This window comes from Nicotiana attenuata, chromosome 10 (assembly GCF_001879085.1).
Source record: "Nicotiana attenuata strain UT chromosome 10, NIATTr2, whole genome shotgun sequence".
NCBI classification, from domain to species: Eukaryota; Viridiplantae; Streptophyta; class Magnoliopsida; order Solanales; family Solanaceae; genus Nicotiana; species Nicotiana attenuata.
Genome location: NC_031998.1, coordinates 33,668,842 through 33,696,070, shown reverse-complemented (window position 1 = coordinate 33,696,070; position 27,229 = coordinate 33,668,842). Strand labels below are relative to the sequence as shown.

Genomic DNA, 27,229 nt, shown 5'->3' with positions numbered 1-27,229 from the left:
TCTTAGGCCTAATTTTGGGGTTTTGACCTAGATTTTGATGTCGGATTGGAATAATTTTGGTATAAATGAACTCATGAGAGCATGAGGATTCTGAATTTGTAAATTTTACCCGATTCCGAGACGTGGGCCCGAGGGCGTTTTGGTCATTTTTCCTAATTTCGCGTATTAGCTTAGAATTTATTAGTTAAATTAGTTACTTGAAGTGTTATTTACGTTATGCAATTACTTTGAATAGATTTGGACCATTCAGAGTCGGATACGCATGGCAAGAACGTGGTATAGATTTGATTGAGTTGGTTCGAGATAAGTGGCTTGTCTAACCTTGTATGGGGGACATTCCCCCTAGGATTTGGTATTGTTGTTATATGAATGTCGTGCACGTGAGGTGACGAGTGTGTGCACGTGCTAATTGTTGGAAACCCGTTTTTCATTAAGTAAACTAACTGTGTTTCTTTCTTCTTGAACATTACTTGTATTTTAAGCCTACTGCGTAGTTTAGGGAAACATGCTTAAGTGTATCAATTGTCCTATCTGCTTAAACTGTTTATGTGAACTCTATGCAGCATGTTAGGTTAGAATTACCTGTCCATTTTGATATTAATTGGTTTGAGTTGATTATCCTTGTGTTGATGCGTGTTTACATTGGGATTACGGGCGGTTCCCGGTAGATCCCCCTTGTTTGTTTATTTGGGACTACGGATGTGGTATTCCGGGAGCTCCCCCTGCACTTTTATATTGGAACTACGGGACTGCACCCGGTAGATTCCCCCAGTACTGGGTATTTACATTTGGGACTACGGATCGGGATTCCGGTAGATCCCCACGCACTATGAGTTGGACTACAGGACGGTATCCCGGGAGATCCACTGGATATTTACATTTGGGGGCTACAGGACGGTATCCTAGTAGATCCCCGATTGCTAGATATTTACATTTGGGGGCTACAAGACGATAGATCCCCGGTTGCTATCTCTGTGTTGAGCTGTATTCTTTCCGCGATACTTTCTCTATTGTAATTGTTGTTATTCTTATCATTATACTGTGTTACTTCATACTGTTTTGCTCTTGAATGAAATTGTGGATTCCTTCCTTGATATTGTTGTCTTTTTATTTTTGGACTACGGATGAGTATTTCGGGAGATCCCCTGCGCATATATTGATTTTGACTGTAGTGCGGGATACCAAGAGATCTCTAGCACATATATTGAGGATACCAAGAGATCCTCGGGATACCAAGAGTTCCCCAGTACATATATTGAGGATACAAAGAGATCCTTGGGATACCAAGAAATCCCCAGTACATATACTGAGGATACCAAGAGATCCCCAGCACATATATTGAGGATACCAAGAGATCCTCGGGATACCAAGAGATCCCCAGGACATATACTGAGGATACCAAGAGATCCTCGGGATACCAAGAGATCCCCATCACATATATTGAGGATACCAATAGATCCTCGGAATACCAAGAGATCCCCAGTACATATATTGAGGATACCAAGAGATCCTCGGGATACCAAGAGATCCCTAGCACATATATTGAGGATACTGAGAGATCCCCGAGTATTTACGTTTGGGACTATGGGACGGGATCCCGGCAGCTCCCATGTCGATGTTTCTATGTACTGAGTGTATATTTGTCTCTGATTTCTTCTCCTGATACTGTTTTGATTATACTGTTGCACCTTACACTGTCTTATCTTGCTTTATATTTTATAACCGGTAGGGCCCTGACCTTCCTCGTCACTACCCAACCGAGGTTAGGCTTGGCACTTACTGGGTACCGCTGTGGTGTACTCATGCCCTTTCCTGCACATGTTTTTCGTGTGCAGATCCAGGTACATCGACTCAGCCATATCGTTAGCGAGGTGAGCCGATCTCTAGAGACTTTGAGGTATATCTGCCACGTCCGCAGACTGAGGAGTCCCTATCTACTCTCTTTTTTCGTTATTGCCCTTCTGTATTTCTTCTTTTGTTTAGACACTCTGGAGCTAGGACACTTTGTAGTTATTCCATAGCTTGTTATTTCATGAGATTCCGGGTTTTGGGAAATGTAGTATCAGTTTGAGAGTTTGTATTGTATATAACGAGCGGCATCTTAAATGTTTCATTATGTTATTCCCCAGCTTTTGACTAGTTTTATTCTGTTGTTTCTTTTTTCGCAATTTGTTAGGCTTACCTAGTCATAGAGACTAGGTGCCGTCACGATAGTTCACGGAGGGCGAACTGGGGTCGTGACATAAGGTGTATAAGGTTTGTTAAAAGTAAGTGGAGATAATTCTTAATTATGTGGTTAATTGGTTAATTATTGGGCAATGAGAAATTACCTAGTTAATTAATAATTTTGGTTGATTAATTAATTGGATAAGAATTTAAGCAACCATCGTAGCAGCAATGCCTTGAAGGAATGGTGATTATCCCTTCTTTCTTTCGGCATGATCTATACAAAATGAGCGAAACGAGAAAATCCACAACTTTCATTAATGACTCTATTCATAGAAGTATTAGAGGTGCCTATGTTCTTGAATTCCCATGTGTCTTATTATTATATCATCTGTTCATGGGTCTCAAAAATACGTATGTTGGTAAAGTTTATTTCATGATATTAATCAGAAGCATAATGGCCTTATGCGTACTGAGAGATTTTATTAATGTATTTCATATGCATATCATGGATTTATATATGCACATTGACCCATGACCAGATGGCGATATATACGTGTATATATATATATATATATATATATATATATATATATATATATATATATATATATATGTATATGGGATATGGGAGAGGTTATGGCGTTATATACGCACCACCACCTGATCAGCTGGTATACGTTGATGATTTTGCCCACAGTGGCTGAGATGATATGATGGGATACCCTCAGAGGCCTAATGATGTTATGAAACATGTACCTATGCACGACATGATATTCATACGCATATGCATGACACTATAATTATTTTATGATTTACAGAGTTATCCAGACTTACAGGTTGAGTCATTTACTATATATTTCTTCCATGTATGTTATGTACTTTTTTTATGTGCCTTACATACTCGGTACATTATTCGTATTGACGTCCCTTTTACCTGGGCACACTGTGTTTCATGCCCGCAGGTCCCGATAAACAGGTCAAGAGCCCTCCAAGTAGGCTATCATCTCAGCGAATGATGTTGGTGCGCTCCATTTGCTTCGGAGTTGCTTGTGTAGGTAGTGTGATTTAGACGTGTATTGTTTGGTATGGCGGGACCCTGTCCCAACCTTTATGAAAATAATGTATTCTTAGAGGCTTGTAGACAGATGTCATGTACGTAAAAGATTGTATGGCCTTGTCGGCCTATGTTCAGTATACGAGTGGTTATTTTGGTCTTATAGGCCCGTATGTCTTATGTAAAAGTTGGTATCACATGTTGTATTCTAATTATCTCACGGCAGCCTTTCGGCTCAGTTATCTATGATAGTATGATATGAAAAGATACGTTATGTTGGTACTCGGTGGAGTATGGTACCGGGTGCCCGTCGCGGCCCATCGGTTTGGGTCGTGACATAATCGAACTTAATGAACTTTGAACTTTTAAATTTTCATAACTCATGCCGTAACATAGCAAACAGACCCGGAATGAACCCAATTTTGCGCACACGTCCCAAATGACATAACGAAGCTATTCCAAATCCCGAAACCACAATACAATCCCAATATCCACAAAATCAACTCTCGGTCAAACTTTTGAACTTTTCAAACCTTCAAATTTCCAATTTTCGTCAATTTGTACCGAAACCTTCTAGAAACATTCTAATGCGAATTCGGGCATACGCCCAAGTCCAAAATCACCATCCGGACCTACCGGAACCATCAAAACTCCGTTCCAGGTTAAATTCACATAAACTCAAACTTGGTCAACTCTCCCAACTTAAAGCTTCAACAATAAAATACATTCTTCCAATTCGATTCTAAATAACCTGAAAACCAAAACCAATAATTCACATAAGTCATAATACATCATACAAAGGTACTCATTCCCGTAAACTACGAAGCAAAGTGCAATTTCTCAAAACGACCGATCGAATTGTTACAAGGTATTAGAGAGGGAGACCCCATATCTCCATACTTGCTCATCATATGCATAGAAAGACTATCCAGAAATATTGACAGTGATGTAGTTAACAAGGATTGGTTCCCTATCAGCATCAACAGGGAGAGGGCCAAAAATCTCTCATCTGTTCTTTGCTGATAAGCTATGTTTGCCAGGGCCAACAGGAAAAATGATATAATCATTTTAACTATCTTGGATGATTTCAATGCTTCCTCTAGGCAAAAGGTGGACTTCCAAAAATCTAAGGTGATCTTCTCTTCCAATTGTAATGAAAAGTGGGCCAAAACATGCAGCACCATCCTAGGTATTAAGAATGCCAATGCTTTTAGCAAATATCTAGGATTCCCTATCTTTCATAAAATGCCTACCAATAGTGACTTACAATTTATTCTTGATAACCTTAACAGCAGGATGGCAGGTTGGAAAACCAAGTTTCTAAACATGGCTGGGAGCACTATCTTAGTCAAGTTTTGCATGAGTAGTATCCCCAACCATGTAATGCAATACATCCAAATGTCTTCCCATATTACCAACCAAATTGACAGAATCCAAAGGAATTTTTGGGGCACTACCTCATCAAAAGAAAGCTCCATATGGTTAAATGGGATACTATTACCAAACCATAAAATCGGGGGGGGAGGGGGGGGGGTAGGGGGAGGGGGGGCTTAGGTCTTCAACAAGATCAATTAAAAAATAGGACTTGCCACACCAGCCTAGCATGAAGGCTTTATAACAACACAAACTTCATTTGGGCTATGGTTAAGCACTGTAGTGGAACGGGAAATAGGGTTAAGGTAAAAACTAGAACTTGGTAGTGTGTCCAAAAAAGTTGGAAGGTTTGCATAAAGTCTTATAAGTTGGTGGTTCACAAAGGGGATATGGTTAATTTCCTCAATGACACCTGGCTACCTAACATGAAATCACTAAATCCTTAGGGGATCATGGTAGCAGAATGACCTGAACACAAAGATCAATGCCATGTATTGCAATAGGGTTTGAGATTTCACCATCATCCATTACCCAATCTTTTATCATATCAACACCATAATCGAAAGCACCTTCATCCCAATTCTACCATGGCTAATGACAAGCTCATCTGGAATCTCAATTCCAATAGGCTGTTTAGTGCTAAGTCTGCCAACTCATTTCTAGACTCACACATGGACCACAACCCTACCCAGGAAGATCACTTCAGTTAGTTCTAGAAGCTAAGGACCCCTAATAATATCAAATTCTTTATTTGGATCATGCAACAGAACAGACTATAGGGAATCACCTACACTACATAGGCCTGAGAATCAATCAAATATGCTATTGATGTGGACCTGAGATATAAGACATTAACCACATCTTTTTTGATTGCACTAATGCAAATGAATTCTGGCAGCAACTACTGCAGCTGTGCACCCATCTGGAAAACCTTCCCGTCGCACCCTTTTGAATGCCAAACTTGGAGAACACCCGGAAAAAGCTTCAACATATAGATTTCAATGCCTGCATTAGTTGGAAACAACTCCTGCCTTTCTGTCTCTAGAGCATTTGTCTAACCAAAAACTCTAATATTTTTGATAAGAAGAAGAACCACATTAATGTGAACCAAACTATTGCTAGGGAAGTTGAATATCATCATGTGGCTATCACACACAAAACAACCACCAATACTAAGATCTTACAAGTTGGGTTTTACACCAAATGTTGGGTTTTACAAGTTGAATACTGATGGGGATGATAGCACCACTACAGGAAAAGGGGATTTTTGTGGGGGGGGGGGGGGGGGGTCCGTCTTCAGAAATAGCAGAGGTTACTGGGGTTTGGGCTACAAGAGGGGCCTCTCAAATACTGATAGTTTAAGGGCATAACTCCAGGGCCTATGAATGGGCCTTAAAGTAGGGTTTAACACCACTTCTGATAGACACAGATTCTGAAATGGTGCTAAAAATGTTAAAACATGGTAACTTGACTCATAATCCCATCATCTATGAATGCAGATATCTTATGGAGCAACTGAGCAATCCAGTAATAGACCATAGCTACAGGGAGTAGAACCAGTAACGGATCTCCTCGCAAAGGAAGGAGCTAGGAAAGAAATTTTTGAAATAACCCAGTTTTTGGCAGTTCCTCCGATATTTACAAACGACACAGTGTGGGAAGACACTATAGGAACTATATTTGAAAGGAAAAATAACGTCTGTAATATTAATACAATGCTAGACATTGATGACAGCCCTCTCATCCCTACCCTATAATGATGTAAATTTTTGAATGTTTATATATACTAGTATCTATGTACGTGCGCTGCACGTTAATAATGGCACGTGATGGTTTAAACATTTAAATCATCTAACAGTTAGAAAATATTATTGCATTAACATAATATGTGAATTCAAAATGAAAGGACATCATTAGAACTTACACAAATGATCAATTTAGTAATGTTAGTTAGATAACTATGTATTATAGTTTAAAAGTATTTAATGTGATGGTATCTTACCGTATACTTCTTTGTAGATGATGTTTTTTTTGTGTATGCTTCCTTCTAATGTCTTGGTTGCTCTGCCATAACCAGAACTCTTGTTGTCGATATTCATATTCAACATATAGTTATTCGTGCAGAAAACATATTGCAATAAATATACCCTTATATTTAGTATATTTTTTCTTGTGCTTTATTTATTATAATTGCAAAATATAAATATATCTAACATTATTTTCACACAAATGTAAAAAGATATTCTTTAGTTTCGGAAGACGAAAGTTGAATTCAGGGATAAAAATATACTTAGAAGTACATTGACCAGTATCATAATTTTTCCATGTATGACGTTATTGTCAAAACTTCTATATGCCATAAGCTATTCGGCGGAAGTTTTTCAGTAGCATGACAGACATATTTTTTTTTTCCAGAATCAATATATATGCAATGGAAGATCAAGTTTAACTTAGTATATTATATATATGGTATGAGCACGTGATTTTTGCCCTATATATGAATTATTCCCAAAAATTCAAACAAAATAATTTCTCTTTCATTATTTTACACTTTTGTGAATTTTGTGTCATTTTCTGTTAATTGTTGCATTTTATTTGCGCATCTTTATTTCATATTAAAAATATAAAAAATATATGCCCGACATTTGCATTTAGGATCTAATTTCATATTTAAGGATTACTTAGTGGTCAAGTTGTTTCTTTTAAGGAAAATAACCAAAAATAGTCTATTTTTTGCATTTTAATTGATAGTTGTTGAATTGGTCTTGAGTTTACTTTAAATAGGAATTAATTAGCTAAATTTTGGGAAATAAATTAGGTCTCATTTTAATCTTTGCATTTTTATAAAATCAGAAAAAAAATATATATATAAAACGAATTACAAAAAAAAAACAAAGGAAATAAAAATGAAAACAAAAGCATTTAAAAAAGGGTGCTTTAATAATACTCAGTTTTGGGCCATTTCANAAGTTACTATGTGTAAGTTTTAGTTAGTCGAGTACGTATATGTGGAGTTCAGTAGTTAATAGTTGTATGAGTTTAATGTGTGCTACTAGTATAATGTAGTATGATGCAGTTCCAGTTTCCAGCATTGTTAAAATTAGTTCATGATTATTGAAGTCGTTGATATGTGTATGCAAGGTTAAGTGAAATCATAATTGAATTGTGCTACTGTCACACATTAATCCAAAGTCAAGGATTAAAAGCAGCTAGAGTGTAGGTGTCTCAAAATGATCTGAATACTCTGAAAAATTGGTTCAGTTCACGAATGGCTTGAGTTCTGACAAACTTCTTAAATGGTTCATAGTTGAATTATGGCATCTCCCATCTTTGCCTGGAAATCGACCATGGTCTAGACGCCCAACTTCTGGGCCTGTCTTTGCCCACGTTGGGCCCAAATGACTTCCTGTCCAGGAACTGGCGTCGAGGCCCAGTAGCAAATTCAGAATTTTGAATTGATTAGCAGTTCTTTTACTTTTAGAGACAAATTGAGTAGAGGATTGTAGATTGTTCTAGGACTGACCCTTAACTAAAATGTGACTAGCCTCGCCGAATGAACTGCAAATTGCGCGGGCCTCATAAATGCTATAAAAATATTTAGAATTCGGGTGAACCGTCTAGCGAATTTCACGGTTTTTCCCCAAAGATAATAAACGCGTAGTTGCTTTAGGCGCGTATTTTAATAATATTACCTTCCTAAACACGGGTGCACATTTATGTGACCCAAATCTAAATCTCAACGAAGTCGAAATGCGTCAAAAGCCACGGGTGCACTGGTGTGACGTGGTTCGAGATACATTTTCACGACGTTGCAATTCTTATTAAAAATAAATTAAAAGCGGTTTACTATTAAAAGCACATAAGCTAGAACACGTTGTGAAATCAGATAAAATCAAATACAACAGTTGAGCGACCGTGCTAGAACCACGGAACCCAGGAATGCCTAACACCTTCTCCCGGGTTAACAGAATTCCTTACTCGGATTTCTGGTTCGCGGACTGTTAACAGAGTCATAATTTTCTCGGATCGGGATTCGACCGGTGGCTTGGGACACCATTAATCTCCCAAGTGGCGACTCTGAAATCTTAATAATAAATCCCGTTCTGATTGTCCTTTAAGTGGAAAAACTCCTTTACGCTCTTCCGGGGGTGTAGGTAAAAAGGAGGTGTGACATATGGTGATAGTAACATAAGCAAGAATTAATAAACTTGACAACAAACCTTTGTGGTAGAAAGCCATTTGGTATTAAAGTATTTAAATATTTTTTATGATAGTAATTGTTGGTATCATCTTCTGCTGAGTCAAAAACTAAAAAATATTTTATTTTTACCATAAAATTTTGCAATCACCCTTTTATTTAGTTGATCAATATATTTATTTCTGCCAGCTAAGATACCTTTAATTTCTATCATGCAATTTTCACAAAGTGTGTTTTAATATAATGATAGAAATATTTTTCTTATTAAATGCATTATTGCTATAAAATCATCTTTATTAGATGCTCTTCTTCGTTTCCGACACGAATCAAGAAGTCACCGAAAACTGGATTTGTTCTTACTTTATATTTCTTGTTAATTGACTTTTTTTCATTTGAGGCCATAAGTATAATTTTGACAAGCTAGTTTTTATAGTCCCTGCTTTTGTCGATTTTGGAACTATTGGTAGTACTTGACAGAAATCACCTACCAAATAATTAACTTTTCACCAAGCACTTCATTGATATTCAATATATATCTATAGAACTCCGGGCAATTATTTCGATCGTTTGACACTTAGCCATAAGAGCTTCATCCCATATTATCAATTTTACTTTCCTTATAAATTTAGCAACATTTGCTCTGCTTTGATATATTTGTGATGGTTATTTCAGTTGTTTGAAAAGGTATATCGAATCTAAAGTGAGTGACCTCATAATAAAATTCTTGTTGGTACACCATTTGTTATTTTGCTAACAATATATCATGCCTCTTGATTGACATTTTCAAGTAATGCATGACATAGAAATATTATTTCGATTTCGTTGGAGGCATCTACAAAGGATAATTCCGCTATACCAAAGTCAACTCTTTATAATATAGTCTTGAAAGCTTATTCTTGTTCAGGATTTAGCTTTTGATTATGTTTCCACAGACAATTGTATGGTCGTTTGATTCTTAATACTATACTAACATTTTTTAGTTTGTGTTCTAAATTTTAATCTATAACGCTCTTTTTATGCAATAAAGGTATTTACCCTAAGATTTTTTTTTTAACTTGAAAAATAATTTCTCACATGATGAGTTTAAAAAATAATTAAATTGGATTATCTTGCTAAATAATTAATTAAAATTTATTATTGTTTGGTCTTAACACCACAAATAATCTATTTTATGTTGATTTAGATTCTTACTATTAGTTAAAGTTTAATCATAATTATAATTTTATCCACCATAAATGCTATTTTCAAAGAGTAAATAGATGATCTGACATTTCACTTTTAGATCTTTATGTTTGCAGACTCATTAGTGATATTGACTCTTAACAACCATTTTTTTTCTCTTTCTCACAAATTTATATTCTTAAATAATTTCTTAGTTGTTGATATGACACGAAAAATCAATTAAAAATATATTATTTGATTATAAAAATAATTCAAATATAGTATAAGAGTATATTATGGGGATATATTTTTTTCTCAATTCCAACGCTTTATGCAATTTATTTAATAGTATTTTTATTTTTTCTTGGTATTGGATGTTATGGAGTGGTAATGTACTGCCAATATGGAGGATTCTTATAAAATTAATTTAATTTTTACATACTTTTAATAAGAATTTAATAGATAAAATTTTATTAATTTAAAAATCTTAAATATTAAAAAAATCAACATAGAAGGTCCGGTAGTCCAAAAAAGAAGAAGGTTATTTTAGTTATATCCTACCTATGAGTTCTTCTATTTAATATTTAAGACTATTTTGATCTTTCAATATTGTATTCATACTTTTATAATAATATAGGCTCTCATTTTTCTAAATAGATTTGGACAATATGAATTAGTAATAGGACATTATAATATGTTTTCAAATTAATTTGTAAAAGAAAAATTTAACGTGTCTATGCTCGAAAGTACTTATACTAATAGGATTCCTAACGTGTAGTATTGTGTCCTAAAACTAATAGGATTATAAGCCTAGTGCCTAGAATTTCAGTTATGTCCTTTCATTGTGAGTTATTATGCTTTATATTATAAGGTTATTTTTGTAAACCGACATTGTATTCATGCTTTTTTAATAAATAACATAAATTCCAAATCATGTCGATTTTAATAAAAATAAATAACCTTTAAAAAGTTTATGATGGAGAATATGGAGTAAGTGACTTTATTAGAAGTGTTTGGTCCATCTTTTTCTTTTCTTTTTTGAATGAATTCTTATAATACGTTCTCAAACAAAATTGAAAATATAGTTCAAATAAAAAAGGGAAAGGAAATTAAGTTATTTAAATTGATATGGGTACTTATTATCGTTGTTGTCCAGACATGAATAGGATTATAGGTATACGGTCCAAAAAGAAGTATGTCTATGTTTGACAAGAAATTACTAATAGGATTAAGAAGGAATTTAGGATCCAAAAGGTAATATGTTTACATGGTACGTGTTCCCTAATAAAGGTAATTGGTATTCCTAAAGGTAATTGGTTTATATGACTAACGTATAGTATACATGTATGTCCTAAAACTAATAGGATTATAATGCTAATGTCTAGAATTCCGATTATGTCCTTTTATTGTGAGCTATTATGCTTAATATTAAAAGGTTATTTTTGTAATCCAACATTGTATTCATGCTTTCATAATAATAATAATAATAATAATAATATATATATATATATATATATATATTGGTATCCAGTTATCAAAAAAAAAAAAAAGACCAAAAACCCCTATTCATATCTTAGTTATATTTTGATACTGATTGTGTGATTATCTAGTGAAATGTATTTTCTTTTTAGAAGCATAACGAATGAAAATATTTTGATGTCTTACTTGTAATAACATTAATAGAGTAAGATCAGAAAGGTAATAAAGTGATTTTGTTTTTACTTGTATCATTTTAAGATTGTCATTACTAAGTGATGAACATAGATATATTAGATCGATGGCAAGAGAATGATGATCGAAGTATTAAGATGTTAACGACCAAATTTCCTATATACTAATTATTGAAAAGAAAAGAAAGAAATAGAAAGAAACGAAAAGGGGAAACAAATTTTGACTTCTTTCTTATCTTTTCTATTCTCTTGTCTTCTTCTTTCCTTTTTTTCTCTTTCGATTTCTATTTTACTTTTATTTTTCTTTCCACGGAATAAGTAAGGGTGCTCCAAAATCTCATAAAAGAAGCAAACAAGAGTACAATAATCTTTCAACTATGCATATTCGACGTAATTGCCAAATAAGATGGTTTATTTACAAAATGTAGAAAAACCATAATTTTTCTACTACTAAACTTACAAAAGTGGACGTCAGGTATTCTCTTTATTGTTCTGATGGAAGTATGGAACACTGTTTTATTTTTTTTCCCTTTTCCATGGGAAATAAATGATAAGGAAGAGAAATTTTCTAATCTACAACAAAGCTAACACAAAGATATTACAATTTATGTAGGTATTTGCAGTCTATTTTGGACTTTGGCGCTCCGCTAGTTGAAGAAGGTCTACCTCTAGCGCTGCATTCCATAGCCTTTTGTTTTATGCCCAGACTCTTAAAGAGGAACACGATCATAATATTTATGTATTATGCTCTCCCTTAAAGAGTTAAACACATTTCTCAAAGGTTGAGTGAATTTATCAAACAATATCTTGTTAATAAGAAAGTATTACAACCAGATATAAACAGATAAAAATTAACAGCGTTCTGAGAGGGTTCTGATGGATTGGCAAGGATAATATCTGCATTATTACAATGAATTAGATTAAACAGCGTCCATCAAAATATTACAGATATTTTTATTAGAAGTAGAGAAAAAAAGAACATATCAGATGCTCAAAAACTAATATGGTCATTAATATTCCAAATATATTCATCCAATGAAATTTCATAAAAAGAAAAGAACACAAAAAAGTCATAAAAATCTTATTATCTGTTACAAGTACAGATAGCAACAATTTTAAATAACGAACCTAACTTTGAAAAAGAAAAAGAAAAAGTCTATCCTTTTAATTTTCATTAAAAAAAATACAAGAAAGACATAAGTATAAGATATCTATCCACATATAGTTTGAAGAATTTGGCATGCCAACGATAACTTTCTTTCTAATTTGAAAAAGAAGTGATAAACAACAATGCTTTCTTTTTGTGCTAATGAAAGGGATACTTTATATTAAAGCATAAGAAGTTTAGTTATTACATAACATAGGGTAGATCATATAGCGATTGCCGCTAATCTGTCTTTATTGAAAGCATATAAAACAAAGTACGGAGGAGTTTTCCAAAATATTGTATTGTCTCCCTCCATTGTCCTTCCACTCTCCACTGCTGGCTGCTGGCTGTTGCCCTGTAAGAAGGATCCCCTAACCCATCCAAGAAGTTCACAAAAGTTGATTAGCGAAGAAAAGATAATTTTTTTTAAAAAGCAAACAGTATAGCTAGGGAAAAACAAAATAGAGAAAATAGCTCATCAAAGAAATAGTAAGTAAATGCATAGCCGTTAGAACCCAAGCCCAATATCTGCAAAAGAAAATAAATTACCTATATCACTTTTATATTTTTTTTTTAAACAAAAAAACCCGCACAACTGCACAAGCAAATAATGAGAACCAGAAGTAGACAAGGTATATGAGGAGCAATTAGTTAGCAGCTATATGTTCTCTTCCATGGAAACATATATATTATATAGGATTCTTGAAACTGAACTGGTTTTTGGAAAACAAAACATCATCATAACGGTTTAGTATTAAAGTCTCTTCCTTTAATGCATTTAGAAAGTTTATTATTTTTTCAAGAATTCCTAAAAACGAACTGTTATAATAAACGGTTGTTTATTAAAGTCTTCCACTTTAAATGCATTTATCTATATAATGTATTACATATTGTATTAAAATGAGAGAAAACTCTAAAAAATATAAGAAAATAGATAATTGCATTTCCTAGATGAGGAGATGTGCCACATCAGCTTTTTGCTGAAATGGAGATTTGATAAGATAGAAACCCTAACTAACGAGCGAGAAGAGAGAAGAAGAGCATGATGATGAATGTAACAGTAGAACAAAATGAATACTCTGTATCTCATTACTTGTACAAGCTATGTATATATACAAGACTTTACTAACAGCTATATCCACCTCGCTAACTGTCACGACCCAATTTCATATTAGGTCGTGATGGCGTCCAGCACCGTTGCTAGACAAGCCAACAACGAATAACTTATTAACATTTCCATTTTTCCTAATTATCCATATGGTTATTTTTCCTTAATTTAGAAGATATAATATGAGACCCATTTAGGTTAATAGGTGAAACTAGTAGAAATAATCATAATTAAATGGATAAAACCCAAAAGCCATAAGTCTACTAATACATGCCAAGATCTAGTGTCACAAGTGTATGGGCAACTTAGTAGATTAAACAAAAGAATGCCTATCCTACTGTCTGAAAAGGATTAGACAGAAACCAAAATAAAAGGAAGACTCCGGGATACTGCTGGACGGCTCAGAAGGGGCAGCTCACCGTGGAATCTCAAATCAAGTCAGGGAAGCACGGCGGATGCGTATCCAGATGCATCTGCCTCAGATCCTGCACAGTTAAGTGTAGAAGTATAGAGTGAGTACATAAAATAATATGTACCCAGTAAGTATCCAATCTAACGTCGAAGAAGTAGTGACGAGGGGTCGACTTGACACTTACTAGGGCTAATGATAATAAATCAAGATCATAATTAAACATGGTTTACAAAGAATGTACTAACTCTACAATAAGAGATGATAAATATCTTTTCACAATTATTATTACCAAGAATCAACATGCGCAAATAATGCCGAGGTTGTACGGCCCGAACCAACACGATAATATTTAAATGTGCACTGCCGATGGTTGAACGACACGAACCATAGATGCATCTATTTAATCTGCCGAGGCGTTCGGCACGCTCCGCAATAGAAACACTTAGATAACACAATTATTCCATAACAGCCAAAGAGTTCTTTTCATAACCTCGATTGAGTGAAGACTTATCCTTTTAGAGTTCTTTTACAATTTACAGAATCATGGTTTAAGCAATTAAATTAACAAGTAAATGGCGCAATTATTTCAAATATAGCATGATAGGGGTCCTACACTACCCCTACTTGACATAAATAGTAGCTACGCACGGACTCTCGTCACTTCGTACGTACGTAGCCCCCCACAAATAGTCACACACAATATTTAATTTGCCTATGGGGAGATTTCCATCTTACAAGGTTAGAAAGGAGACTTACCTCGTCTCCAAGCCTACTTCCCAATTAAAGAATGCGCTCAAACCTCCAAATTTGGTGCCGAACACTCGGAACTAGTTAAACATTATATAAATTAATTAATCTATGCTCAAAAGTTCATATCTCCACTATTAAAATGAGTTCCCAACCCAAATTGCAAGATTCCTAAAACTCACCCTCGGGCCCACGTGCCCGGATTTCGGAAATTTTCGAAGGAAGTTGTTACCCACAACCTAAGGAACATAAATATATGATTTTCACTAAGTTTCATGATCATTTTCTTGGTAAAATCTCATTTTTGTTAAACCCTAGGTTTTTCATCTAAACCCATGATTTCTACCAATTTTCATGTTGAAATCTACCCATAATCTATGTATTAAACTCACATTTAGTAGAAATTACTTACCTCACATAGCTAGGTCGAGATCCTTTCCGTAGAAGCTCTCAAATCGCCCAAGAGTGGAGGAAAATGTGATAAAAATGGCCCTAACCCATAATAAATGAGGCTATCTGCCTCCAGTGATTTCCGAATCTGCGGTCATAGGGCCGCACCTGCGCCCTCGCTTCTGCGGACAAAGGGTCTGCTTCTACAGAAGTTCCTGGGCCGGCTGGGGCCACTTCTGCGAGTGTTTTACCGCTTCTGCGGAGGAGGGGCCGCACCTGCGGAATTTGGGCTGCCCTCCCTTGGCCGCATCTACGAGACTTGGCCCGCAGCTGCGAGCTCGCACCTGTGGCTGGCCAATCGCAGGTGCGTTCTTGACAGATCTGGGAGCTTCAGTTGTTGCTTCAGCTCCCAAAAAATGGTCTGACCCTCGTCTGATCGACACTCGAGGCCCCGCCCGAACATACCCACAAGTCTGGAATCATAAAACGGACTCGCTCGGACTATCGGAACCCCCGAAACAATATCAAAACTAAGAATCGCACCCCAAAACCAATTGATTCAAACTTAAGAACTTCAAGTTCTTTAATGTACTTCCTATGCGCCGAAACATACTTAGACTACTCGGATTAATACCAAATTTTGCGTGCAAGTCTTAAATGAAATTACAAAACTATTCCTGGTCTCAGAATTCCGTTTGGACCTCGATATCACCAACCCGCTCCAAACCAAATTTAAAGAACTTATAAACCTTCAAGAACCAACTTTCACTATTAGGCGCCGAAACGCTCCCAGGTCACCCAAAACCCGATCCGAGTACGCGCCCAAGTCCGAAATCATCATTTGAACCTATGGGAACCGTCAAATCCCGATTCCGAGGTCGTTTTCTCAAAATGTTGAACGAAGCCAAACTTGGCTTTTTAATCCAACCTTGAGGAACTAAGTGTTCCGATTTCAAACCGAACCCTTCCAAATTCCGAACTAACCATCTCCGTAAGTCAGAAAACACTAAAAGCAAATACAGGGAGTCTTATTTGGGGAAACAAGGTTTTAGAAAGAAAAACGACCAGTCGGGTCGTTACACTAACCAATCACATATAATATTAACTCGCTAACTAACACCCTAATCTACTAGCACTTAAATAGAATAAACTACCCCCTGTATTCAAGTTACATCACACTCCTCCTAAAGCTAGGTGGTAGAAAGACATCAAGTACACCTAGCTTGGGCATCAAGTACTCGTGTTACACTCGTGGTAGACCTTTAGTTAGAATGTCTGCTAACTGCTCCTTTGTAGCTACATATTCTGTTTGTACCAGACCATTCTGTATCTTTTTCCTTATAAAGTGAAGGTCTATTTCAATGTGTTTAGTTCGTTCATGAAACACTGGGTTGGCAGCTATTTGAATTGTTGCTTTATTGTCAGTGTAGATGTTTACGGGGAGGCTAACTTCTATACCGATGTCTTTGAATAGACCAAGTGTCCATACCAATTCAGCTATAGTTGATGCAATGCTTCTGTACTTGGATTCTGCAGAGCTCCTAGAAATAGTGCTTTGTTTCTTTGACTTCCAGGATATTAGAGAATCACCATACTTGATGAAGAAGCCTGTTACTGACTTCCTAGTAATAGGGCAGGCTACCCAGTCTGGATCACAATATGCGGTGATAATGTTCCTCTGCTTGCTAGACAATAGTATGCCTTGACCTGGTTGGTTCTTAACATATCTAACCACCCTTTGAGAAGCTTCCAAATGTGATCTTTTCAATTTCTTCATAAATTGGCTTAGTGTCTGAACACTATATGCTATGTCTGTCCTTGTGACATTTATGTAGAGTAGGTAATCTTTGATACTGGTTGATTTATGTTAACACTTCATCAACAATTGCATTAGAGCTTCTAGTATGTTCATCATACTCTTTAGTGGTTAGTTTGATGTTGGCTTCAATAGGTGTTGCTGCAGGTTTTGCTGCTCCCAGTCCAAGCTCAAAAATTAGCTCTAGTGTGTACTTCTTGCGGTGCATTAGAATGTCTTGTTGTGACCTAGCAAACTCAACGCCAAGAAAGTATTTAAGATCTCCTAGGTCTTCTATTATGAATGTTAGCTGCAGCTTGGTCTTCATCTCAGCTATTAATGTCAGGTTAGGCCCAATGATTAGCATGTCATCAACATAAACCAAGATGATTATGATGTATTCCCCTAACCCTTTGATGAACAGGGAGTGATCATGTTGGCTTTGTGTAACGACCTGACCGGTCGTTTTGAGCTCTAGTGCGTCGTTCAACGGTTTGAGACCAAGAGTAGCTTCACTTAATGTATTATGACTTGTTCGCATGGTCGAAATTGAATTTCGGGAAGTTCAGAGTTTATTTGGAAAGAAATTCTCATTTTGGAAGCTTTAAGTTGGAAGAATTGACTAAGGTTCGATTTTTGAGTAAACGACCTCGGAATCGGGATTTGAAGGTTCCAACAGGTTCGTATGGTGACTTTTAACTTGGGCGTATGTTCGGACCGACTTTTTGATGACCCTGGAGGGTTTTGGCGCCTATTGTGGAAAGTTGGCAGTTTTGGAAGAATTTCATAAATTTGGGTTGAAGTGCATTTCAATGTTATCGATGTCCGTTAGAAATTCTGAGTCTGGGAATAGCTCTGAGTGGTGATTATGGTATTGGAAGCGCATCCGGATGTGAATTTGGAGGTCCGTAGGTCATTTCGGGGTCATTTGGCGAAAGTTAAAAACTTGAAGGGTTTTGGGAAGTTTGACAGGAGTGGACTTTTTGATATCGGGGTCAGATTCCGATTTCGGAAGTTAGAGTAGGTCTGTAATGTTGAATATGACTTGTATTCAAAATTTGAGGTCAATCGGACGTGATTTGATAGGTTTCGGCATCGAATGTAGAAGTTTGAAGTTCTAAAGTTCATTAAGCTTGGATTGAGATGTGATTCATGGTTTTGGTGTTGTTTGATGTGTTCAACTCAGTTCATATTATGTTTTAAGACTTGTTGGTGGGTTTGGTTGAGGTCCAGGGGGCCTCAGGGTGGTATCGAATGGTCAACGGATCAGTTTGGAGCTTTGTTGTGTTGTTGAAGGGCCCGAGTTCTGGTGTAATTGCACCTGTGGGAAAAGGGCTGCAGGTGCGACGCCGCAAAAGCGGCAAGGAAAGTGCAGAAGCGGAAGGGCCAAGGCTGCCGAGGACCGCATGAGCGAAGGAGTTGCGCACCTACGACAGCGCAGGTGCGAAGGCGATGGCCGCAGAAGCGGCAAGGCTGCAGGTGCGGAAGAAGTGCCGCAGAAGCGGATGCGTAGGAGCAGCCAAGGAGTCCACATGTGCGGGGGTCGCTGGGCTGAATGCTTAAACAGCAGGCTTAGCCATTTTTGCCATTTCTCTTCATTCTTCGGCGATTTTTGGAGCTTCTTGAGGGGAGCATTCACCTAGCAACTTGGAGGTAAGTTAATCCCACCTATTGCAAGTTAAATACTTGGTTTATATAGGGATTTTAACATGGAAATTTATGGAAAATTTGTGAAAATTTGGGGTTTGGGTAAAAAACCTAGAAATTGGTATTTTTTTTATTTTGACCACGAATTTGGGTATTGAATTGAGAATAAACTATATATTTGAGTTTGTGGTGTTATGGAAAAAGTTTATCTTCGAAAATTTCCGGAATACGGGCACGTGGGCCCGAGGGTGATTTTTATCGACTTTCTGAGCGGAGTTGGAAATTGTTGTAATTTAGATTATAATGAGTATTAGAGTATGTATTTATGGATTTACACATTTATTGACTAGTTTTGGAGCGTTGAGCATCGGTTTGAGTTGTTAGGAAGGCTTTGGAGCCGGCTATGGGACTTCGGAGCGAGGTCAGTCGCTTTTGTAACCTTGTCAGAGGGAATTAACCACATAGGTTAATTGATTTAATGTGTGCTTCTATTTGTGGTGGCTACGAATGCACGAGGTAACGAGAGTCCGTGTGTAGCTACTATTCTGCTTGTGTCCGGGTAGTCTAGGACCCAAACTATGTTATACTTGCGATATTTGCACCCTACTTGTTAATTTAATTGCTTAAATCCTATTGAAACTTGATAAAGGAAGTGAAAAAGGTTAAATTTTATTTACTTGATCATTAATGAGAACTGGCACTTCTTTGAATAGTTGTTCCTTAATAAATTTTGAATTGATTGTTTTAATGTATTTTCTCTTCTTTTGGAGCGGGTCGAACGCCTCGGTAGCAGATAGATGCATCTATGGTTCGTGCCATTCGACTCTTGGCAGTGCACGATTTATATTTATATGTTGGATCAGACCGTACGACCTCGGCATAACTTGCGCATGATAACTCTTTGGAACTAATAATAATTGATATTGCTTTATTGGCTTGAGATATAAATTGTTAAATGATGAAAAAATGAATTTGGAAATTTCTATTAGCAAAAGGATTGTTGATTATTTCCGGTTATTGACTTTTTAGCTATGTTATGTATTCCATGCTTAAAAATAATATCGACATTTTATTGTTAGCCCTTAGTAAGTGTCATAGTCGACCCCTTGTCTTCTTCGAGGTTAGATTGGATACTTACTGGGTACGCGTTAATTTTTGTACTCATACTACACCTGCTGCATATTTGTGCAGGTACATATATGCCTAGGGGCCCTGCGAGAGCAGAGGCGTGGTTATTTGCGGGGACTTAGGTGAGCTGCATTTCCATATTACGATTCGCAGCCAGCAGAGTCTCCTTCAGAGTTATTTATATATTTTCCTGTCGAATTTGTATTCCGGACAGATGCTGTATTTTATTTTATCTTCTTAGTTGATGCTCATGCACTTGTGACACCGGGTTTTGGGGGCATTTATGAGTTGTTCAGTAGTATAGTTGGAAAATATTATCATTTACTCTGTAAATTTTATTTCTTATTATTTGATTGAAGGAAAAATAATGATTTCAAAAATACTTTAATGAGTAATCAAGTACACAAGTATTGTCTTGCCTGACAGCGGCGTTAGGCGCCATCACGACTTTAATGGATTTTGGGTCTTGACACTTTGCATGAAGCCAAACCTCAGAAGTGCCTTAGGCAACTTAGCATTCCACTATCTTAGTGCCTGTTTGAGCCCACACAGGGATTTCAAGAGTCTGCATGCTAGTCTTGTCTCCCACTGACTCTGAAAGCCCTGTGGTAAGGTCATGTATATCTCATTATGTAGATCCCCTTGAAGAAAAGAAATGTACATATCCATTTGATGAATGTGCCAATGTTCAGAGGCAGCCACAACTAGGATGGTTCTAACAGTAACCATCTTAATTACTGAACTAAATGTTTCTTGGTAGTCAATGCCCTCCTACTGGCTGTACCCTTTGGCCACCAGCCTAGCTTTGAACCTCTCCACCTCTCCTGCAGCTTTGTACTTCACCTTATAGATCCACTTACAACAAATAGGCACCTTGCCTTAAGGTAAGGATACCACATCCCAGGTATGATTGGATTCTAATGCAGCAATTTCAGCTTGCATAGCTTCAACCCACCTACGATCTTGAGCAGCTTGCTCAAAAGAAGTAGGCTCCTGGATTTTAGAGAATGTTGTTAAATAGGCCTGATACTTGGGAAAAATTCCATCATAGGACACATAGTTAGCAATGGAATAGGGAACAGACTTGTGTCCAGGTTGTGACACAAAGTCCTTCATCCATATAGGGGCCTGCCTTGTCCTCAAAGATCTCATCATACTAGTGGAGTTCTGAGTAGGAGGAGGAAGTGTAGAAGGCATCACATCTGCTGCTGACTGGTGCAAAGGAGAAGAGTCAGTAGACTCATGCCTAGCAGGAACTGAAGGAAGTGAAGGCTGTTTTTCACTAGAACTGGACAAGTCAGGAGGCAAGAAAATAGGAGGTGTTGTTGGTGTGATATCTTTGAAGGGAAATATATCATCCCTAAAGGACACATCCCTGTTGATAAAAAACAATGAGAAGAGAGATCCAGTTTAATGTAGGCCTTCTGAGTATCAAAAAAGTCCATAAGAACAGCTGGCTTAGCCTTGGGCATAAGTTTATCTGTTTCATGAACTTGATTGGCCTAGCATAAGCAATAAAAATTCTTAAGTGACCCAGGTTAGGTGCCCTACCATACAACAATTCAAAGGGAGAAAGACCATGCAGAACAGAAGATGGCATCCTATTTATGATGTACACTGCTGCAAGCACACAATGTCCCAAATACTTGATGAGAATATTGGCCTGAAACATTAAAGCTCGGGTGACTTCTAGGATGTGCATGTGCTTTCTCTCAGCAACTCCATTTTGCTAAGGAGTATAAGCACAGGTTCTTTGATGGATGATACCATACGTATGAAACAATATGGTACAAATAGAGTGGACAAACTCAGAGCCATTCTCTGATCTGACTTCTTTCACAATTTTGTTAAACTGAGTTTGAATGAACACAATAAGATGAGTAAGCACCACACATACATCATATTTGAGCTTCAGTAGGAATAACCAAGTCATCCTAGTAAAGTCATCAACAACTATTAGAAAATACCTATTGCCATCAAAAGTTGCACAATTATATTGACCTGTATTAGATCAAAGGCGGCAACAGTCTTAATACAGCTAGAAGGGAATGGAAACCTGGTTTGTCTAGCACAAGGGTATACACTACATTTATTGATAGTGTCATTGATACTAGCTAGTTTGGCAGCAAACGGTTTCCTAATAACACTACTAGACACATGACCTAGTCTTTTATGCCACAAGGCAACATCAAGTGTAGTGTAACCCTGTCTTGACTTTATTCCAGCAGCATCTAAAGAGACTGCAGTGCACTTCTTACCACCTTTATTGATAGTGTAATTGATACTAGCTAGTTTGGCAGCATACGTTTTCCTAATAACACTACTAGATACATGACCTAGTCTTTTATGCCACAAGGCAACATCAACTGTAGTGTCACCCTGTCTTGACTTTATTCCAGCAGCAGCTAAAGAGACTGCAGTGAACTTCTTACCACCATATCTCTGCAGAAAGTATAGACCATCTCTTTCTGTACCAATCTCCCACACTGAAGAGATCCTGAAAGACACAGAAATTAATATAAAGGAAGCAAAGTATTTAAGATCTGTTGTCACTTTGGAGAATGATAATAGGTTGAACTTGAACTGAGGTACATAGAATACTATTACTATCACCAGTACTCTCCTAGGCTTAGAGGGAGCAGCTACAGAAGTCTTAGTGAGCAAGTTAGCATCTGACACCATATGATTAGTTGCTCCAGTATCAATAATCCATTCTTGTGGACTAGTAGATGCTAAGAGAGCAATTCTAGTACTTGCCACATTTGCTTGAGCAGTGCTAGTACCTGCCACATTAGTTGAATTATTTAGAATCTGAATTATCTGATCATACTGTTCTTTAGTGAAAGGAAAAGCACTTCCTTGAGCCTGTGGAGAGGAACCTTTGGAAGATCCTTGTGCATGTATAGAGGAGGATCATGCTTTAGCTTGAGGACCAGAATGACCTTGTGCCTGACTCAAAGCTTGATAATTCTCAGCTCCTTGATTCATGGTCTATGGTGATTTTGATATGCATGCAAATGAGGCATTGGTGTTTTCTGAGGAACATGATTTGAGACATGATAAGAGTACATAGGCATAGTGTATCCAGGTTCGACCATTACATTATAATCCCAGGTCCCCCTTTCTTTTTGAATTTATAATCTGATGGATAACCTATTATTTCGAAGCACTTTTCTTTACTTTGGACCTTCATTTTGCAAAACTCACACTGAATGTTATAGTTCTTCCTAAATTTTGGATTGAAATTAGGCTTAGCACTACATAGTGCAGTTGAATCATAAGGATGTGTATTTACAGTAGGTGAAGATCCTAAAATATCAGTAGAAGCAGCTACAACTCTTTGACTTTCATCACTCATAAGCATGGCATATGCTTGATTCACTGAAGGAAGTGGCTTCATCATAAGTATTTGACTACGAGCTTGAGAGTAAGAGTCATTCAAGCCCATTAGAAACTGATACACCTTTTGCTTTTGTAGATATACAATAAACTCCTTTGTCTTAACACAATTACAGCCAGGAGTGGGTATAACAGACTCAGACTCGTCCCAAAGGTCCTTGAGCCATAAATAATAGATAGAGATAGAGGAAGTACCTTGACATAGGGTAGCAATTTCCTTGTGCAAATTGTAGCAACGAGTATAATTCACTTTGTCAAACCTCTCTTGTAAATCCGTCCATACCTTTTGTGCACTAGTGGCATAAGCAATACCACTAATTAAGGCTTGTGCAACCGAGTTCATCAGCCATGGCAAAACAATTGCATTGCATCATCCCCATTGATACCAATACTTCTCACGAAATCCCTCTTTTGGCCACCTTCCATCAACAATGCCCAGTTTATTGCGGCCAAGTAATGCAATACGCATAGATTGATACCACAAGGAGTAATTACCAGTGCCAATCAGCTAGAATGAAATCAATAAAATTCCACTTGTGTCGCTGGGAGCTAGGTATAGAGGGTGAGTGACTAAAACTATAACACCTTTCTCAAATTTATCATCGGAGGATGCATGCGATGCATTTTCAGCTGTGACAGTTTCATTTTCATGTTCCAAATCATCGATCGCCATTGTTAAGCACTTTGGAGCTTCGAATCAGAAAAATGAGATATCAATTGTTTTGAGAATGTAGAGAAGAAGACAGAGTGGAGGAGAAGACAGAGGATAGATTTGCGAGCTTCGATTCATAGCTCGAGCTCTGATATCATGCTGAAATGGAGATTTGAGAAGAGATAGAAACCCTAACTAACGAGGGAGAATAAAGAAGAGGAGTGTGAAGATGAATGTAACAGTAGAACAAAATGAATACTATGTATCTCATTACTTGTACAAGCTATGTATATATACAAGACTTTACTAACTACTATAACCACCTCACTAACCAATCAGGTGTAACATTAACTGCCTAACTAATACACTAATCTGCTAGCACATAAATAGACTAAACTACCCCAGTATTCAAATCACATCTTTTGTCTCAACACTTTTCTATTCCCTACTCTTCATATATATATATATATATATATATATATATATATATATATATATATATATATATATATATAGATTTTATGGTCTTCCAAAGATGAACTTTATTGGTCAAATTTCATGATTTCTGATTTTTCTTTTAAAAAATAACAAGAGAGTGTTCAAACTTCAAAATATCAAAATATTGACTCAAACAAAATCAAGATTAATGGTATACAACAGTCAAGGAATTCAAGAAGAGTCTCAAATTCTCAATCACCTTTGCCGAATCAGAGATGTTGCTACGTTGTTGAAGTAATTGTTGCTCGAATGTTAAGGGCCTGAGGCGAAAGGGTTTGTATTTTTCTATTTCAGTGGAGCTAAGTTTTAGGGCTCTAGATTTTGAGGGAGGGATTTGAAAAGAATAAAATAAGTTGACTATTATGTACTGAAACTAAACTAATTCAGAAAAGAAAAAAAATTAGTTGACTACTAATGGAGTATAATTTGAGGGGGCCAAGGAAAATACTTAAGGTTCCTCACTATATATTATAATATATACAGAATTTTTGCTGAGGCTCCGTGACCCCCCAAACTCCAATGTAGGCCCGCTTGTAGAAGTGCATGAGAATGTGGAAGATAGGCAATTAGCCTTGATAATTAGTGGTACAATCAAATCATCTTTTCAACATTTCTTGGGAACTAGAAAACCAAAGGGACATCAAAGTGCTGCATTCTACTATCAATCTGTTTAGACTGCAAAACATTTCAATGCCAAAAAACAAGTGCAATAAGCATTATATGTTACTTACATTGGCGGAAGCAGCTTTTAAGTGTCCCATTCCAATTTGTACAACCTACAGTAGTTAAGTTATGAATTCACAAAGCTCTGGATTCTGAAACTCTTTTCTATACTAATCTGAATGAGCAAACCAGCTAGCCCTAATATTTCAAGAGCCAAATCGAGCTTCTTTTCGGCTTGTAACCCCATTTGTTCGCACTCAAAACAAGAAATATTATTCCCCTTAATTCAGCTCTTATCCTTGTGCGAGCTGTAATCAAAGCTAAATACCTTTAGAATACGGTTACGAAAACGGACCTAAATACAAGAGAAAAACCTAAGCTAATCCAAATATCGATTATGCATTAGAGAACCTGAATATATGTTTGGAAAAGGAAATATAGCCATCACTTGGAACCCTTGAGGTTAGAGTACACTTGTATCATCTAACTGCAACACCATCAAAGCTAGTGGTAGAATGAGAATCAGATATTAAAACAACGTTATTTTTAAACCACATAGGTCTGATAGGCATGTATACCTGTGTTTTGTTGGATCTATTCGACTGATGCTCATTAATTTTATGGTATAGCTCTAGCTACATGACATGTTGTGGGATACAAAAACTGATCTGCTCTTGTGGGTGTTTCTCGATACGTTAGTATTACTCTCTCCATTTCAGTTTATGTAAATATATTTTTTTTTTGTATTTTCCAGAAAAAATGACACCTTTCTAAATTTGGAATGAATTTACATTAAGCTTTCAGTTCTAACTTCAATGAGAAGTTTATACTCAGACAAATACTCTAGGATGTTTAAAATACACCCTCCATTTCAATTTATGTGAACCCATTTGACTGGGCACGGAGCTTAAGAAAAGAGAGAGGACTTTTGAACTTGTGGTGTAAAATGAGGCACATATATTTTGTCTGGCTATAAATTATTGCATAAAAGTAAATTGTTTCCAAATAGGGAAAGGGCACAAGTTTACATAAATTGAAGCGGATTGGAAGGAATAACTTTTAACAGAATTATAGCCACACAAAATATTATGGATTATTTAGGATCACAAATTTTACAAGTATTCATTTCTTACTTAAACTTTGTGCCCAGTCAAACAAGTTTATATAAATTAGAACGGAGGGAGTATATGATATCTAATACTCCCTATGTCCCAGTTGATATTGTTGGTATTATTGTGTTCAAAATCAGAAAATCAGAGAAGCAAACAAACGTTAGTTCAATAAATAAATCGTAAAATAATTTCAAGCCCAATGAATGCACAGTGTGTTCTTAAGGAATTTAATCCCCTCATTGTTGCCCAATGTATACGGATTAATTCCTCCCAGGATAGAACGGAATAACTATTTTGTGATAGCGGCACTTCAAATCACAGAACTTCAGCGAACTCAACAAACGGAGCAAATCACACATGACACTTATGTTTATTTAGAAAATAATGCAACAATGTAGAAAAGAGGGGAGAAGATTTCATATTTTCCATCTCTTAAAAATGAGGTCAAGCCTCTAAATTTATAGACAAAGGAAGTGTGAGATAGAGATGTGCAATCCAAAATGTGCCTCTTCCATTTCCCATTCACACCCTTTAAAGAAAAAACGCAACAATCGTCCACATGAATGGGGAATGGACATATGTGAAAAAATATGCATGAATATGCAGTGTGATTCGCAAGTAAGGATTAATCGCATCTGGATAAGTAGGTTTCCCTTTGAACTTTCCGTAGTGAACTTATGTCAGATATACTCGGTCAATCGGTAGATTTGATATCTTTGAACCGTCAAGCTTTGGTGTATACCTAGACAACCATAAGTCACACAATCAATTCTTAACCATCTTTGGTTCTCACGGTTGCGTTCGTTTCAGCCATGATCACCGCCTGGTTTCATGAGTGCTTAGAGAATGGGCCTTTACTTTCATTCCCCTTAAAGCGGCTTGCACTTCACACTCACATAGATAAT

General features: G+C 36.6%; 1 protein-coding gene across 1 annotated transcript; it reads right to left on the bottom strand.

Annotated features, from left to right (window-relative positions):
* Positions 20,880 to 23,742, bottom strand: LOC109233698. Its single transcript, XM_019399566.1, has 5 exons — positions 23,208 to 23,742; positions 22,579 to 22,783; positions 22,002 to 22,497; positions 21,494 to 21,729; positions 20,880 to 21,375 (listed from the first exon to the last, which is right to left on the bottom strand). The coding sequence occupies exons 1-5, from the start codon at positions 23,740 to 23,742 to the stop codon at positions 20,880 to 20,882; spliced, it is 1,968 nt and encodes a 655-aa protein (XP_019255111.1).